Source organism: Hyalella azteca, unplaced genomic scaffold (genome assembly GCF_000764305.2).
Source record: "Hyalella azteca isolate HAZT.00-mixed unplaced genomic scaffold, Hazt_2.0.2 contig16847, whole genome shotgun sequence".
NCBI lineage: Eukaryota > Metazoa > Arthropoda > Malacostraca > Amphipoda > Hyalellidae > Hyalella > Hyalella azteca.
Genome location: NW_025946654.1, coordinates 442914 through 460795, shown reverse-complemented (window position 1 = coordinate 460795; position 17882 = coordinate 442914). Strand labels below are relative to the sequence as shown.

The 17882-nt window shown below is 41.0% G+C and overlaps 2 protein-coding genes across 3 annotated transcripts in view; one reads left to right on the top strand and one right to left on the bottom strand.

Annotated features, from left to right (window-relative positions):
- Positions 1-2756, top strand: part of LOC108680486 (leucine-rich repeat-containing G-protein coupled receptor 4) — a 71942-nt gene extending 69186 nt beyond the window's left edge. For both annotated transcript variants that reach the window (XM_047885066.1, XM_018169311.2), the window contains exon 15: positions 349-2756. In XM_047885066.1, the coding sequence (XP_047741022.1) occupies positions 349-2012 (1664 nt within the window). In that variant the 3' untranslated portion in view covers positions 2013-2756. The remainder of the gene's footprint in view (positions 1-348) is intronic.
- Positions 2757-4145: 1389 nt separating this feature from the next.
- On the bottom strand, positions 4146-13177 carry LOC108680470. Its single transcript, XM_018169292.2, is given in 9 exon segments — positions 4146-5381; positions 5622-5795; positions 6070-6263; positions 6265-6415; positions 6596-6916; positions 7022-7126; positions 8107-8175; positions 9411-9583; positions 13090-13177. Coding segments are annotated over 8 exon segments (2271 nt in total). The 5' UTR covers positions 9582-9583; positions 13090-13177; the 3' UTR covers positions 4146-4295.
- Between the last annotated feature and the right edge of the window lie 4705 nt (positions 13178-17882).

Below are 17882 nucleotides of genomic sequence, written 5' to 3'. Positions count from 1 at the left end.
TACGATCTCTTAACTTTTTTTGAAAGTATGGGCCCGGATGTTCATAGTTTGGGTTGTTATAAGAGCGCACTGATGTTTGTCTTCTCATTCTTTTATTCTTCATCTATAATTAACATTGGGTCACGTTTGATGCCTCAAATCGAGAACCCATATGAAGATGAATGACATGTGTCACAAGTTAAAACAATTCAAATTTTACCCTCCAGGCAAATGACGTCCAAAGTTGATAGTGAGATGATTTCGTTGAAACAACGTTCATTCAACTTTGTTTCTACGTTAGATATTACCAAACTGTGAGTTACGCAGTGGCAGGAACTATTCAATTTTTAACATCATTTTCTTGCGCAGGATTCTTAGCGGTAGTGGATGCGTCGACACTCGGCGAGTTCCGGATGTACGCCATCCCTTGGCAAATGTCAGCGGGTTGCCAACTGGCGGGTTTTCTGGGAGTTTTGAGCTCCGAGCTTTCGGTATACACGCTCACTGTGATCACCCTTGAGAGGAATTATGCCATCATTCATGCCATGAACCTCAATAAGCGGCTTTCCCTGCGCCACGCTGCCTATATCATGGCCATCGGTTGGATGTTCGCCCTCACCATGGCTGTTCTGCCACTTACTGGTGTATCCGACTACCGAAAATTTGCAGTGTGTCTCCCATTCGAGACCGACGGTGCTGGATTGGGTTACGTTGTCTTCTTGATGGTCATCAATGGAGTAGCGTTCATGATTTTGATGGGCTGCTATTTGAAAATTTATTGTGCCATCAGAGGCTCACAGGCATGGAACAGCAACGATTCTCGTATCGCCAAGCGAATGGCGCTGCTAGTTTTTACAGACTTTATATGCTGGGCTCCAATTGCTTTCTTTTCGCTTTCAGCCGCTTACGGCTTGCAACTCATTTCCTTAGAAGAGGCAAAAGTTTTCACGGTGTTTATTCTCCCTTTAAATTCGTGCTGCAATCCTTTCTTATACGCACTGCTTACTAAACAGTTCAAAAAAGATTGCGTTATGCTATGTAAAGCTATTGAAGAATCACGCGTCACAAGAGGAATCGGTCGGTGTCGTCACTCATCGAACTTTAGTAATCGCCAAACCCCCGTAAATACTAACAGCGCCTTGGACTCGAAATCTCGTGAAGCCTGCAGTTGTGGTATCGTTGATAAAAAAAGATCACGGCCGTGCCAAGTAGTTGATTTCATTTGTTGCCACAAGACTCGCCTGTCTGCAGGAACATATTCAAAAGGCCATCGGAGGAATCTTTCTCCCAAGAAAGAAGTGGGCCGGAGTACCACTTCTGCAGCAAGTTGGAACTGGAGGGGCACTTGGAGAGCGACTCAGAAACCAGGACCTTTGCGCCTTTTGGACATACGTAAGCCAGCTTCGCTCGATCTCACACGGAAATCCTCACAGGAAAGTAGCTTGTCTTCTTCCAGACATGATTCGTCAACTGCGTCAACGGCCACGTGGCGTGTTTCTAGGTCATCTGTTTCGTCGGACGCTTCGAAAACAGACTCGTCGAGTCGGACTGGCTCTCAACGCGAAGACTCGCGAACTGGGAGCGTGACGCGCCACCCTGGTCGAGGTGGAAGCAAGCCTCGACTTCAACGACAAAGGGCAATTGAAAAAGATGCCCAAGGAACATCTAGACTTAATTGTCCCGTTCATCCCCGTGAAGAACTATCTTGCGTGTATGAGCAAGCAAGTATAGAAGAGGCTGCTGAGATCAAAGTGATTCCAAGTCCAAGGTTCAGTCATCGAAGGTCGTTGTCCGATGGTCTTTTGTTTTGCACCATAGCTGCCACGCAACCCATTAGCGGAGTGCAGTCCAACCCGGTTGCGCTGTTCGCGATTTCCCCGACTGTATTACCCATGACGCCAGAGATCGTCTCACAGGATTCCATTTCGCATGAAAGTGAAAGTGAGAAACCTGGATTGCTCGAAACTCATTTCCCACTGGATAATGACGACCAAGATGAAAGTGCACCCAAAGAAGCTAGTCCTCTAATTTAAAGACTATGAAGACATGTGTGTTACGATCATAATAGAAAAAATGCTTCCTGATCGTGCCTGATGAATTCAGCCCCTGCGATTCTTTATATTTCTCTCAAAGTTCCATTGTGCATTGTACATTAGTTTTAAAAATTGTAGGATTGGTATTCATAAAATGTATCGTTGAAATGCCTGTGTGGTGTCCTTAATTACTGGCGTTTCGCTTCTCTCCTGTGTGTGTCGTAAGTTGGGAGACACTCCTTCATGGAGTTTGATGCATTAAACTATGACATCGAAACCAACAATAGTTATGTGCCCAAAAACTATACAGCAATAACCTGCTGCAATTTAGAATTATTCATCCACCAGGGAATACCGGGATTCTGTAGCAGCCTAAAACATGGTCTGATACTGCATATTAAGAATTAATGGGAAATTAATACAGGGCTACTCTAACTGGTAGACCCAATTTGATAAATTCGGGATTTAATTCAAAATGAATAGTTTATTCACTAATGAAAGAGAAAGATTCGATGTTTTTTACATATTTATAAATGTTCAATATATCCCCATTGGCATCTTGATGTCCGAAACTTTTTGAATCGGTCACTGCCAGAGCTTTTGCAGAACGCACAGGAAATGAAGATCAGGCTTTACACTTCTGGCCACTGAGATCACCTGATCTCACCCCATGTGACCATTTCTCATGGGGTTACGTGAAGGAAGCTGTTTACGTCCCGCGTCTACCAGCAACTCTGTTTACGTCCCGCCTCTACCAGCAACTATGGTTGATCTGAAGAACCGTATCACTGCTACGGTACACGCAGCAACAGAAGATATGCTTTCTCGTGTGGGACGAGTTTGGCTACCGTTTAGATGTTTGACGTGTAGCACAAGGGGGCACATATTGTACATTTATAAATGTGCAAAAAATAACTTTGAATCTTTCTTTCAATTGGTTTGTGCATTCATCATTTTAAATTTATGCATGAATAAATCTGAATTTATTCAATTTGGTCCATCATTTAGAACAACCCTCTACAATACCAAACCATGCCACACTAGCCTTAGTAAAACTTTCCTTTCTTAAGATCTAGTACAAAGTATTTTTGTAACATTTGTAGCAGTATAAGTTCTTTTTTTATACTGAGCACCGTAGACGCGGGTCTTTGATATTAGCTGTTCTTTGTTTGCAATTTCATCAATAATTTATTTTTCGTGACTTTATAGTCCTCAGTTTTTGGAATTTTATTTCATTCATGCCGTAAAATCGAACTTCTGATTGCCACTCGCATTCCCAGTTTCAACGCGCGTAACAGTCTCCGTAACTTTGTTGATCAAAAATTCGATAAGCCTTGAAAGCAGTAAAATCTCGTAAAAAATTCATCACGAAACAATTGCGATGGAATTGAGATTCCAACCAGCTGATTTAGATGCAAGTGCGGGAGTGCAACTCGTTTTTTATTAGTCTTTGATAGGCATTTTAAGACCCAGAATATTAAATTGAGCGTTCGGACGCTGCGACGAGGCAGCGGTATACTTACTTCAGATCAACTTAAATATGCACTCGTGTATAAAAGCGATGTAAATTTTTCGACATGCGTTTGAGCCTTTCTTCTGTTGCAATGCTCGATATTTTATGAAGGTAGGTTGTGCCATCTCTGATATTTATTGATAACACATAGACCATATTTTTAGAACCTCTGATCTGACGGATCTAATCATACGTCCATTAATTAGAGAGAAATTGAGTGCGATTATCATGTGCTCAGGTCACGCAGTGGCCTCGGGCGTTTCAAACTTCATTAAAAAGCACCATAGTTTCATCTTGTCTGTAGACGTGACTTGATTAATTAGGTTCCAACGATTGTTCATATTGAGGACAGAATTGTAGAGAGACGATGGATTGCTTCGTTTAGAGATCTTGTCCGTACGTAATTAGAAGTTTAATTAGAAGTTATGTAACGCTTGTGTCACGTCCGCCATTTGTACATGTGTATAATCTATGCGTAACTAACCGGCATTTGTGAAGTTATTTTCCTTCCCATCGCATTTTTTTGACGGAACGAAACAATCAATTTGTACGGTTATTGCAATAGAACACCATTGGGTTTAAGCAGTTATTAACAATGAATAGGAAAGGAGAAAAAACAGTTGCAATTTAACATTTAGTAATAATCTATTACAATCGAAAGAACTGAAAGTAGTAACAGTGATTGACATGAATACTACGAGAACGTTCAACTAATTTTGACTGAAAAAAATACTCCAGTAGACATAAGAGTGAAATTTGATGCACTGTAATTACTTGCCGTAGCCAACATTGATGTTCTCGGAGTGGCCGAGTCCTGTGACGCTCGCGATCCAGGGAGTGAACTTAGCGAGGTCAGTGTAGGCGCCAGGCACGTCCTTCTCTCCACAGCCTATGCCCCAGGCAGTTAGGCCGACGGCTACGTAGCTTTTGGATCCCTCGTCGAAGCAGATAAGAGGCCCTCCACCGTCACCCACACAAGCATCCTTGCCGTATTCACCGCCCGCACATCGGTAGCTGTCGTGCAGTCGGAAGTACTTTCCAAGACGAGTGTATCTCAAGAGCTCCTGGCATCGGTGGTGATCCACTAATGGTACATCGATCTTCTTCAAGATATGCTGGTAGTTTCCTGCGAAGGAATCTTTTCCCCAACCTGAAACGAGGCATCGCGTTCCCGCTGGTATGGGTCCGCTACCGAAAGGTAAGCACACGTTGTTGATGTTGTATTCTAATTTCACCGGAGTTGCCAACTCTAGAATAGCGATGTTATTCCAGTGGGATCCATCAGTGTATTCCGGATGCACAATAATTTTCGAGACTTCCACGTCTTGATAGGGATATGGCTCAGTGAATGTGTTCACTTGCCATTCCCCGAGACGAATGCGCACGTCATAGGGCTTAAGCCCCTTGACACAGTGTGCGACGGTCAATAGATATTTGTCACTGATGAGAGTAGCTCCACACTTGAAAGTGTAGTTGGAGAAGAAAACGATGGCTTGCCAAGGTAGTTCACCGAAGTCGGCTTCAAGCTTGTCGAGCTTGGGAACGTGAATCCGGGTCTTGAGGCTGTCATCCTGCGTTCCGTAACGGCTCACACCACACTGCTGAGGAATGGGACCAATGTCCGGTGGTGGATTACTACAGCAAACTCCGGAGCCACTATTGTCGGGCAGACCGCAAGCCGACCAAGTTCCGCCAGGAGAATAAGCGGTGAAAGAGCCTGCGCTCTCGAGGATGTCGCCGAAGCAGAAATCTTCAGGGATGCACACGGAGTTGGCGGGGCAGGTGATGGATCTTGCAGGTGCAGGCTTGCAGCACACTCCCACATTAAGGCTGACCGCAGCATTCGTGTAGCAGTCCTGAAACGAGTTGAAAATGAACTCATATGCATAACTCATTAGCATATTCAACTTTTACTAGATCATTTGAGTAACTTGCAAAGGCTCCCATCGCAAACACTTGGACTACAACATAAATAGTGACTGATGATCGCATACAAACAATCATCGTTGTAAATACGAGTATTAATCAGTCCGATGGACTGATTAATAAAATAAGAAGTCAAATCTTGCCCTTTGACAACCTTCTCGATGACCTACCGTGCCTCCGTAGAAGGAACCCTTGATGGAGTTTGTCACGATGAAGCCGTTGAGGTCGCAATAGTCGCGGTCCGTGCAAATGGAGAAGTCGGGACAGGACTTGGCGACGGGCGGGGCGTCAGGCAAGCGGCAACACACAGATTCCACTTCGGGGTACTCGGCGTTGTGGCATTTCTGGTTAAATTTGAAAATATTATCACCTAAATGGCAAAACATTAGTGTTCACATTTCAATTGAATACCAAGAAGTTCATTATACAAACGTTTGACGTCAATAAACAATTTAAATCAAATTATTGTATTCAATCTCTGAAACGGTTAAATTATTACAAAATTTTCAAACAAATGTTTTATTATAAAAACCACATGTTAGGCCTACATTTTATTTTATATTATATATTTTATTGCATATGTAATAAAGCCCATTGGATACACTGAAAATCATTCACCCTGTAGTCGGGTTTCTTCCGGAGGTCGATGAGACCTTCGCCGCCAGTGTTGATGACGCCGTTGTGGCACTGGATGGCAGCCACACAATCCTCGTGCACCGAACATCCCGTCAATAGGGCTGCTGAACCGCCACCTCCAATGCCACCAACACCACCGATGCCACCACCACCACTACCGATGCCACCACCGATGCCACCACACGCCGATGCCACCATCGCCGATGCCACCACCGCCGATGCCACCACCGCCGATGCCACCACCGCCGGTGCCACCACCTTTTCCTATCCCGCCCTCAGACTCCTCTTGGCAACACACGCCAACGGCCAGGGAGCCCGTCGTGCAGTGCTAGCAACAAGGAGATCGTTATGAGAAAAAACTCATGTTTACCAACTTTCATCAATATGTAAATTATATGACAGTGGCCCCAAATGAGCTTCGTCGCAAAACACCTTTCAGTTCATGAAATTTCTACTTTTATTGATTCGTGTTTAATTAATTACTATGCCTCATTTCAATTTGAATTACCTTGTAATCAATAAATTTCTGTCCTTCAAACAACGGGATACGCGGTCCAATGAACCCTGTGAAGAGATTGCATAGGTTTTCTTCGATGCACAAAAGCCCAGCAGAACAGGCGGGGTATGGTGGCCCAGTTTGCTTCCCTCCATGTCCATCGCCTCCGCCACCGCCAGAGACAATACCGCCACCGCCAGAGACAATACCGCCACCGCCAGAGACAATACCGCCACCGCCAGAGACAATACCGCCCCCGCCAGAGATAATTCCGCTACCGCCAGGTAGCAGGCAGCAAACGTTGCCCAGGGCGCCACACTCCGTATAGCCAAGCTGAGGCAATTCAAGGAGTCATTACTTCAATCATTTATTGTTTAAATTTTATCTGATATTAGTAAGATTTGAGTAGTCTTAGGAAACGTATTTTTTCAGACTTACAGAAGCAGGCGGCTTAGTGCCGGGTTTCCTGAGGTCGATCTGACCGGCCCCCGAAGTGTCTATGTATCCGTCAATGCAGGTACCCCAAGGCACGCAATCGGAGCCCTGATATGGAAATCCTTGTTAACACATTATTAACATTGAGTGTTTCAGTGCATGGCAGATAATATTGGTAATCTTTGTCGACTGACAGTAACTAAGAGTTACTGTCAGGCAGAAAGTTACTCTTCGTACCAGGCATGTAGATACGACTAAAATTTAAAATAATATGAGTTTAAAAAGACTTTTTAAAGACAACACTTCTAGAGAATCCAGTGTCTCCAATGTTAAAGATGTAAAATGAATTTCTCGTTTTATTTTCAAATATTAAAAAAATTAATATTTCAAGTTTTTTAATATTTAAAATTTTTTTCAAAATAATTTATTCTGTCAATTGATTCCTGCATTGTCTCCGACTTCACACAAGTGTGCAAAATTTCAGATCAATTCGACAGGTAAATGTGTGTCAAATATCAGTTATAAGATTTGTAGCTGACAAAATTATTTTTTTCAATTTTTTAATATTGAAAAAATTTTAATCTTCAAAATCATTCATTTTGTCATTTGATTCTTGCATTGTCTCCAACTTTACGCAAGTATGCCAAATTTCAGATCGATAGGATAAGTAGAAGTGTGTTAAATTTTGATTATAAGATTTGTGGCAGCCAGACAGACAGACAGACAGACAGACAGACAAACAAGAAGTGAAGTTAAAGAGAAGTGTTATAATACTTGCAAATTCACAGGGTAAAACTAAGCGATATCCTATCACTGAAAAATGTTAACTGAAGTTTGTATACGAGATACAGTTCCTTCATAATTTTCCTCATAAGTCAAAGCAACGATAGACATAAATTCACAAATTGAACTTATCGAATCAAATGTCAATGACTGCATATAATAATTCTTATATTGGAAACCCCGCATGTCGAACTAAACTTTGAAAATTAGGATTAGGGAGACAGTGAGGTGTATCGGGATGACTAAACAAAATAGAAACTGATAGAAACCGATGCATGCGGTAAACAATTGGACCGATGACTCACTGCTCCGCAGAGCTGCGACTGCTGGGGCGTGAATGCGGCACCGCCCGTCGCTGTCGCTGGATGCTTGCCCTGTCAACGAGAAAAAACATTTATTGTTTCATTGAACTTAGAAATTATCTTTTAAAATCCCATAATACAATTTTTATTTGTCGCATTTTAACAAATCATTCACAGGCGATTGAAAAAAGTTTTATCCCAGACATTCATGTTGATAATGCGTGTTAGATCTCACCCAAAGCTGCTAAAGAACGAACAGCCATGAAAACATGTTAGTTTGCGGCCGAGATATAGAAGCTAAAATGAGAATACTACGTACATTTGTTAGTCCGTTTTAGTCGCTAATCGTAAGTTTATAGGCACTATTAAAATGAAATCTAAATTATAAACTAGTCTAGAATTACTTTCAAACCTTCATTACTCGTAGTAATTATGAGTTGTACGTGTTTAGTGTAAATTTGAGTTTAGTGTTAGACGAGATGTTCGAGAAGCGCCTTAGTGTTCGAGGAGAGAGATCTCAGTGTTCGAGGAGAGAGATCTCAGTGTTCGAGGAGAGCGAGCTCAGTGTTCGAGGAGAGCGAGCTCAGCGTTCGAGGAGAGCGAGCTCAGTGTTCGAGGAGAGCGAGCTCAGTGTTCGAGGAGAGCGAGCTCAGTGTTCGAGGAGAGCGAGCTCAGTGTTCGAGGAGAGCGAGCTCAGTGTTCGAGATCAGTGTTCGAGGAGAGCGAGTTCAGTGTTCGAGGAGAGTGAGCTCAGTGTTCGAGGAGAGTGAGCTCAGTGTTCGAGGTGAGTGAGTTCAATGTCCGAGGAGAGTGAGTTCAGTGTTCGAGGAGAGTGAGTTCAGTGTTCGAGGAGAGTGAGCTCAGTGTTCGAGGAGAGTGAGCTCAGTGTTCGAGGAGAGTGAGTTCAATGTATGAGGAGAGAGATCTCGGTGTTCGAAGACTATGTACGCAGTGTGTGACGAGAGAGGGCAGTGTTCGAGCAAATTGTCCAGTATTCGAAATGTTTCAGTGATCTGCAAGTGTATGCGGTTGTATTGTGTTGTATTCAGCGCTTGAGAACCGCACCGCAAGCAGATGCCCGAAGAATAGCTTAGGTCCACCATTAGCGGCATGATTCTATTACTCCTTTTATTGATGATATTTTCTCTGTGAATATTTGTTTCAGTTGTTGATTTATCATAATTCATCTCCTTTTTAAGAAGCATATTCACAATTCTCAAATTAGATACTTCTAAAACAAATGTGTTGACTGTGAAAGTTTTCACGAAGACATCATGCCGCTAACGGGGTTGAGGTCCACTACTCACAGTATTGGTAAAGACACCCTCCTGACGCCACCAATAATCCTCCTTCTCGTCCCCTGTTGGGGCAACGGGCGCTCCAGCTACCTGCTCAAGTTGTTCAACAGGAGGTCCATACTGGGGATGGGTAGCCACCAACGTCCCCCACAACACCGTCACCAACGCCAGTCTCAGCATTTCTGCAGATCCACGGAAATCATACGAAAATTATTTCTAAAGGTCAATTTAGCTTTAAAATAAGAAACTACACTTGTAATGCTAAACAAAGGTAGTTAATAGTTTCGTAGTTACACTTGTGCCTTCCATCTTGTGCGGCCAAAACGCCATCCAGTTTCTATCAAATTGATAATATACACTATAGGTGGTTAGGTCGAATGAAAACTACACAATGCAAATACCATGTAATTAAAGGTGTACTGGGGACACCCATATCCAATGCAGTATCTGTCCAGGGAACTCAGATGCAATTTTAATTAATTCCTGGAGCGCGGATGCTAACCGGATGTTGGTGAATACCATCGGGTCTCATAGAAGAACCCGGCCATGCGTGAATGCATGCAAAAAAAACTGGAAAAAAAGTACGGGGTGGCTGCCTGACAATTGAGAGAACTTGTCCTAACGCGATGTATATATACGTATATTACAGCCTAAATTTTTTATTTTATGGCGTAAAAATTATACAAACTCACTATGCATTGTGACCAGCTGGTTTGACCTAATTCGGCATCAAAATTGTAAATGTTATTACTTCAAGTTAGAGTAATTAAAATATCTAACCAGTAATGCGATTAAAGGTTATTTGAAATAATGAACTCAATGCAGGTGGCAAAAAATGCGCTGAAGGCAAATCTAAAGCCTTCGAAAAATTCCAACGAGCAGCGCATTGCCATCAGTGTCGGGCGAGACGATTGCAGGCACGCCGTTCGCCGTAGTACACGACCGAGCGCGGTGCGACGTACACGAAAAGGCGGAACAAAGACTTCGTTTGATCACCAGGCCTGGATGAATACTTAATCACCAACGGCTGAACTTGAAATTATGTTGTCCCAAAATACGTTCTAAGTTGGAAACACAATGTCGCTTTTCCAACTTATATACCAACAAAATGACAAAAGAATTGATAGAGTTTTATTTATCATCGCATGGAATAAATATATAAAAGTAGCATCGGGCATAAAGTTAACTAAGCAACTCATTTCATTTTACTTCAACGAGAATCAGAGTAGGTACAACACTCTTCTGTACGCGGCCGATCCTCTTCCAGGACATTCCTCTTTCCGGAGCACAGCCCTGTTATTTGTCTGTATTGGTTACATGCAGCAGCCAGTCTTACGTTCGCAGTAGCAGGCTTGTTCATTGTCTGTATTAGTTGCAGGCAAGCATTTTATGTATTACTTTCGTACAGTCAGCATGGTATGTCGCCATCGAAGGCTTGCATTGTCTGTATTAGTTACATGCACCCAGCATTTGTAAGTCCGCAGTCAAAGTCTCTTGCTGTCTGTATTAGTTGCATGCAGTCAGATTTTATGCAGTCAAGATCTCTTGCATTGTCAGTATTTTTTACATGCAGCCAGCATTTTATGTCCGCAGTCGGAGGCTTGAAGGTCAAGGCATGCATTCAGGTTTTTTTCTTGCACCAAAGGAAACCATTAATTATCCCGGACAACAAAGGAATAACATCACCGCCGCTTATCGCCGAGCCGTGACTCACGCATCGACGCCGCGAGAATTGCAACTAAGAACAAGGTGAAGCAAACCCACATGATCTCATCTTCGTCGATAAGGGGTAACAGAATAGTAAAATCATGGTTGAACTATATACTAGTTCAACCATGAGTAAAATTGTGTGCTCGCTTTCAGGTTTCCGACGCTAAGAATTGAACAGCAAACAGTTCAACAGAACTAAACAGAATTCAACAAAGTAATTACAGAAAAATAACATTCATCAAATTTTCAGGGATAAATAAGGGATTTTATTCCAAATATGATGAAGGAAACCCTTCTACATCCAAAGACCTAAATTTTCAAATTTTAAAAATATTGTTCGAGAATAAAATGCCTGACATCAAGAAAAAGGTACTAACTCACTATACGTAAAAAATTATATTAATTGCTTGGACATATTTTATAAGCATCTTTTACTATTACCTTCCCTCGTTATTATAAGAAATGTGACCTCGAGCGACAATCAAGTTTGTAACAATTCACAAAAAACTTCGAAGCATAATTTTAAAAATTCCATCAGAAAATGTGAGACAAAAGATTCCGCTTCAATTTATAAGTCGACTGTTGAGGTTCAAGGTTAATCTGAAGGTTGCCAAGCGAACCTGCACGACTGGAACGAAGACCACAAATAATCAGGGCTCTAGTCACGACTGCGGCAACCATTTACCTAACCCTGAACGCGTCTCGTCGCTGAGTCGGCCCTTCCTCACTGCTCATCTAATGATAGTCTTAGTCTCAACACTTACTTAATCTCTCAAAATATCACACGTGGCTTCTACGATCTTATGTGTTATTTCATTCGTTAATAAATTGGTCATTCGAACGTTCTTTCAGCTATTACTAGTTTCAAATTACAATAATTGAGAGGAGAACAATTATTGAATACGACCTTGAACCAATATTATAAGCCTGACAAGGACATTGAACTTTGTTTCATTAAATACTTATCGACCCAATAATTAAATTTTCTGAAGTGGGGTCAATCCCAAGCGAGTTCATTTACTACAAATTTATAAGACCGAAGCGCGAGCGACACGCAAAATGAAAGATAGACAAAAGCATTAGATTAGACTGGTTGCAGGGTGACGACTAGTTTCAAGCAATTCTCGAATCCCGAGCAAGAGTGCCTGAACTTGAGCGCGATTCGAAAACCAGCATAATTCGAACATAAATTTTCGATTAGAAGATAAATTCCTGCATTTGAACCACATAGTGACAAACATAGTGGCAAAGCAGAGAGTTTTTTAGACTCTCCCTCAAGTTCATTTTTGATTCCTATAAGTAGACCAGTAAAGTATCCTGGATACCAGCATTATCATACATAAAAAATTGGCTTAAATCTTGAGCAACTGAGGAAATTAAAAATGAACTGATTCTAAAAAAGCTCTGGTTTGCCACTATGGTGACAAATAACTACCAACTCTCTAGGAAGACAAATACCTTCGCTTCGACATCAACAAATTAGCATGTAAAAACTTTGAATACTTCAGGTATATACGGTAACGCGAGACAAAATTCAGTTGCCTCGCAAAGTATAGTAAGATGTATATTTCATTATTTGGCTACAGTCATGTGCAGTTATGCACCTACATCTATACCGGATACTAGCCTAGCTTACAGTACGACATCTGTGATTTACTTTTTCAACGGACGAATTAAAGTTTTACACCGGCCATGAGCTCAATTTAATAATGATTCTAAGATGAAGTTAACGATTACATAGCGTTAGCTACCTATTGAACATTAATCCGTCCAATTTGTAAGGGCTAAATGTGAATTTACAGTGACAAAAACCATTGACGTGCGTCTGTTTTATTATTCCTAACCACCTACTAAGAAGCAATAAAGGAAACGACATTGTTAAAAGGAACCGAGTCGTACACTTGACGCGTAGAAGTCAACAAGTCCTTGAGGAATTCAAGAATAAAAATTTTTCGGCACTATCTAAGCTGCCACCCACCTTCTGCTGTGAGTGTCCTGAAGAGACTGCGGATAGGTTGCACGTCCGCCGCTATAAAGGAGCCTCCGTACGACGAAAAGTTGCAAAGAATGACTCTTCGGTGCCCAAAAATACAAGCAACTGAGGTTCGATAATTCATATGAATATATCAAGTCAAATTCAACTGTTTGTACTGCCTTGCAGTTAAGCGAGTTCGAATGCAGGCATAAGTGAAGGGGCTTCTTAACTTAAACGGTCTCATGTAGCAAAGTATACTCTTAAGTTGGCAAAATTTAGGAATGCAGCTGTACATCGTATTTTCACAGAGGATGAAACGGTGTAGCCACAATCGGAAGATCCGCGATGTTCAGGCCAGGTCCTGGTACAGCAAATAAATTAAGGAGCGCGCAATTATGCGCCAACTTTCGCGTAATGTAGTCGTGATGTTTCAGGAGCACTTGCACAATAATTATAATGCCAGTCACTGAACAAAAAAATAATTGACCACATCTATGTAAAATAAGATTTTTTATCACCTTGTATTAATGGATAAATGACAATATTTTTTAAATCAATCAATGAAATATGTAATAAACGTAAAACCCGTTCAGCTTCTCAAATAAATTTTCATTTCGCTTTAACATTAGACTTCTTTGCTATATTCAAAGGGCACGGATAGAGCAACTTTATTCAAATTAGAAACGGACATGGACGGCGTGTTAAGCGGCGAATTGAATGCTTTTAGATGATGGGTAAATCGGATGCTTTCCAGTCTCAATTATATTTTACTTCTCACCTAAGTAAGCGACGATACCAACTACTGTCCCTTAACAGTTGAATGTGTGCACAATCGTTTGTCAATCGCACGAAACTCGTGCAGCAGCTAATTTAATTCGGCTAGACCCCTCTACGTATAGTCATTCACTAATTTGTGTTAATTCCTGCCTATCAGCATCAGGTTTCTGTGGCAGACTCCGCTGTACAGGAAGTCTCCTTCACAAATTTGAGAGCATGTTAGTCAGCGTTTCGCAAGCAAGTAGAAAGTAGAAGAATGGGGAGTGTGCTCATGAAATTTATGTCTTTACACGCAGCGCATACGCAATTGTAGGACCGGATTTGCATTTAAATGTTCAGAGAGCCGATTGCATAACATACTGAATACACCTGCAAGGCTGCAACTACAAACAGTACTAGATTTGGAAACAGTGTAATGCTTTCAGATTTTTTGCAATGCTCATCGAGACAGCCCAAGCCATTCCATGAATGAAGTTGTAAATTTTCCTTGCATGGATCTCACATGCAAGCGAACAAAAACCCTTGAGATAAAAATTTCAGCCTATTAATATGTTACTACTGAATAAAACTGGTTTCAATTACATCGATCCAGTGGGATGCATTGATATCAAATTCACTGAACCTGTAAGTACAATCACCATGTTGTTACGCTACTTGGAAAGTTGAATTAATTTTTAAATCGATGTTTACAGTAAGAAAACACCTCACATATAATTACATTTGCACAAACATCAATTACTTGTTCCTTAAACAAAATAATTTCTGACGAAAGGGATAACGGGGAAGTTCGTGCCGTGTTGGGAATATTGAACAGTTGAGGGTGAAATTTTGACCTTCCATTGAACGTGTTGTATTCAGTACATAGTAGCCGTTTATCAGTGAACAGTTCAGTCGAATTGAATTCCTTACCTTAATACTGTGTCTATGCCTTCAATCTGTATTCCCAACAGTAATAATGGAGCTTCGAATTGATGAACCTTGTGAAAGAACCACAATGTCAAAAGGATGAATGGAGTTCATTCAGTCGGAAGTTGATGTGTTCGAGGTAATTCCTATTTCCCAGTTTTTGCTCGAGACGTTCCGAGAAGACACTTCGATCGGACTCGAGGCATGAACTTCTCTAAGCTGATACGTCTTTTTAGCGCATTTTCTCATTTATACTTTGCTTGAGACGTTCCGAGAAGACACTTCGATCGGACTCGAGGCATGAACTTCTCTAAGCTGATACGTCTTTTTAGCGCATTTTCTCATTTATGGAAAAAAGGCGCTATTGTGCTCGTCATGTCCGTCCGTCTGTCTGTCCGTCCGTCCGTCCGTGACCACGTTTTCGTCGACGAGAAAATGCGTTCTCTGTCACTCACTGCAGTGAGTACAGAGTTATATATTTTTTCTATGTCGATGGTAGACTATCTTGAATATGCTCATTATACCTCTTGTTTCTCACACGCTTTTACGACACCGAGCAATAAAATAGTTAAGAGTTTTTATGGCATTTTCCTCAGTGGTTCTTTGTTTGATGTTTTAAGGGTAGAAATATCACGAAATACGACGCCGCATGTTATCTTAGACAAGCTACGGTTGAAGTGTAGAGTTTTAAATGAAGGATGTCACTGTCCATAGACAATACTTTTGGAAACAATTACAAATTCCTGTCGGCTGAATATGCTGCAATTATGAACACGTACTGTATGTACCTCGCCACGCGAAGTAGCAAGGTCACAGATACGAAGCTTCTGAGAAAATAGCCAAGGCAAACGTTTCAGTACCTGCCTCAATAGTGGTCTTAGAAATGCGCCCTGGTATAGAGCCTGATTTTTTGCATTTTTGCGGTAATTCTCCATGTAAAAAAAAAGAATTTTGGAAGACAATATTTTAATAATGAATTTTGGAAAACCCGAATTTTTGTCACTCTGCCAAAACTTGCAATTCCACAACTGGAGACATACTCAGTATCAGTAGGTATGTTCCAGAAAGGCTTCAAGCCTGATTATTTTGCGGAAGAGTGATGACTTTGCGAACATTAAATCTCAAAGGCTCAAAGTAGAAAATATCCAATAGTGGACTTTATTTGAGACCACCACCATTGTATTTAAATTTCTTTAACTAATTTTGCCGACCGAATATTACAAATCCTGTTATGGGACTTTTCCTTTAATTTATATCGTGTCTTGCCTCGCTCTAATGCTCGACGGGAATCGCAGTACTTCGTTGAATCATTCTTTAGACCACTCAGATGTATTATCGCCTTTATCGGCCGTTTTTCGGCCAGCAAAAACTAACATTTGTTTGGAATATAACTAAATTTTTCGTTTATATTGCATCAATGTTTAATATTTGAATAAATTTCACGCTGGGAACCGTTCAAATATATTTTATGACCGTGCGTTAGTAAATATATCTACTATCCATTATATTTACTAATCTCTTTGTGAGCCAACAACCTCCGAATAACATCAATTATCTCCATATCTGACAACTTGACCTTGCAGCAACTCGATACAGGCAATACAGCTTACATGTAACGGCGGCTCAGTGCCACGCGTCGCCATCGGGAAGTTAGTCGAAGTATGTATGTTGGCTTCAAGTTCCCGCACGTGCTGTGTATTGTTCCAGCCACAGAACTCAAATTTTAGGATAAAAAATTCAACATTTGCGATTATTTTCTCCTTTTCGAATGGTTAAACATTAAATTCATGAAAGCCGGCTCATAAAAAACACGTTTTGAATTTATTTATTGCGATATACAGCGCTCGATACTTGTTTAAGCGATCTGGTTTTGCTGGATCTGTTCCCGAGAATTTGTTGGCTTGGAGGTCATGGCTATCATCCTGAGGTTCAACGAGTCAGCAGGACAAGACTCTCACNCACTATTTTTTTAATATTTTTTATAGTTTTTTTTTTTCAAAATTCACTATAACAGTTTTAGGAAAAAATGAGATGGAAATTTTCTTGAAAGCTTATCAGTTCACCTCTAGTCGAATTATTTTTCAAAAAAATCATTCTTTTATTTCAAATTAAGTTAAAAATTTTGTTTGGCATCAAACTTGATTTGCGTGCGTGAATTTTGGGATTACCCAGATCAGAGAGGGCAAAAATTAAATAAGTTAAGTTGTAAAAGAATCCATTATGTTAGGAAAAATAAGCCGCACTCACCGCAAAGCAGGTCGTGGGCCTGTTCAGCAATTACGCTAATTTGCCATATTCTACGCAATTATTTATTGTATCCTGGGGAAATCCGCCAAACTTCAGTCTAATCTCTCCTGCTACTCTGGCATTATCTGTACGAGCTTCCTGTATGTGACATATTCTTCCGTGTTTTCAACATGACGATTCCTTGTACATTATGATGTTGAATGATCATGCTTGGAATATTGTAACTTAAACCAAGGATTTCAGCTGAGATTCGCCACGAGACGCAGCCTCTCTAAACATGAATATAAATAGAAATTAAAAAATGATTTTTAAAATCTTAGACTAAAATATTCTAGTTATAGTAATTTTACTAACATTTTTCGCATAAATACTAATTTTTTGCTTCTGTAGTTCTGGCTCCTGCAATTCTGCATCCTGTAGTTCTCACTCCTGTTGTTCTAAACAATGCTAATGATAATAATACATATACGCATCCGCACCCTGAGCCAGCAACTTACGTTATTCCTAAACGCTGTTGGAATCCACGCGGTGCAACAGTTTAGAGGAGCAGCAATGCGTAGAAAAATTGCTGCTATTTTGTTCAAACTTGAAGGGAATAAATGAAACGCGTCGTCTTTTCCCGTCCTGTGTCGCACTTTGCTTCACTGTCTACGTCTATGAACGGTCTTGCATAACAAGATGCGGGGTTTAAAGTTCGCTTAGGACTTTAGTTAGGTTGGGAAAATAATATGCTTATTACTACACACCGAAGTTGTCGAAAGATTCTGGCTTCGCTCGCTGTCCTGAAGTATGTGTATGTTAAAGATTCTCTTATTCAATTTGGGAAAATAAAGACGACTCTTTTCGGTCTACGTATAGAACTTTGT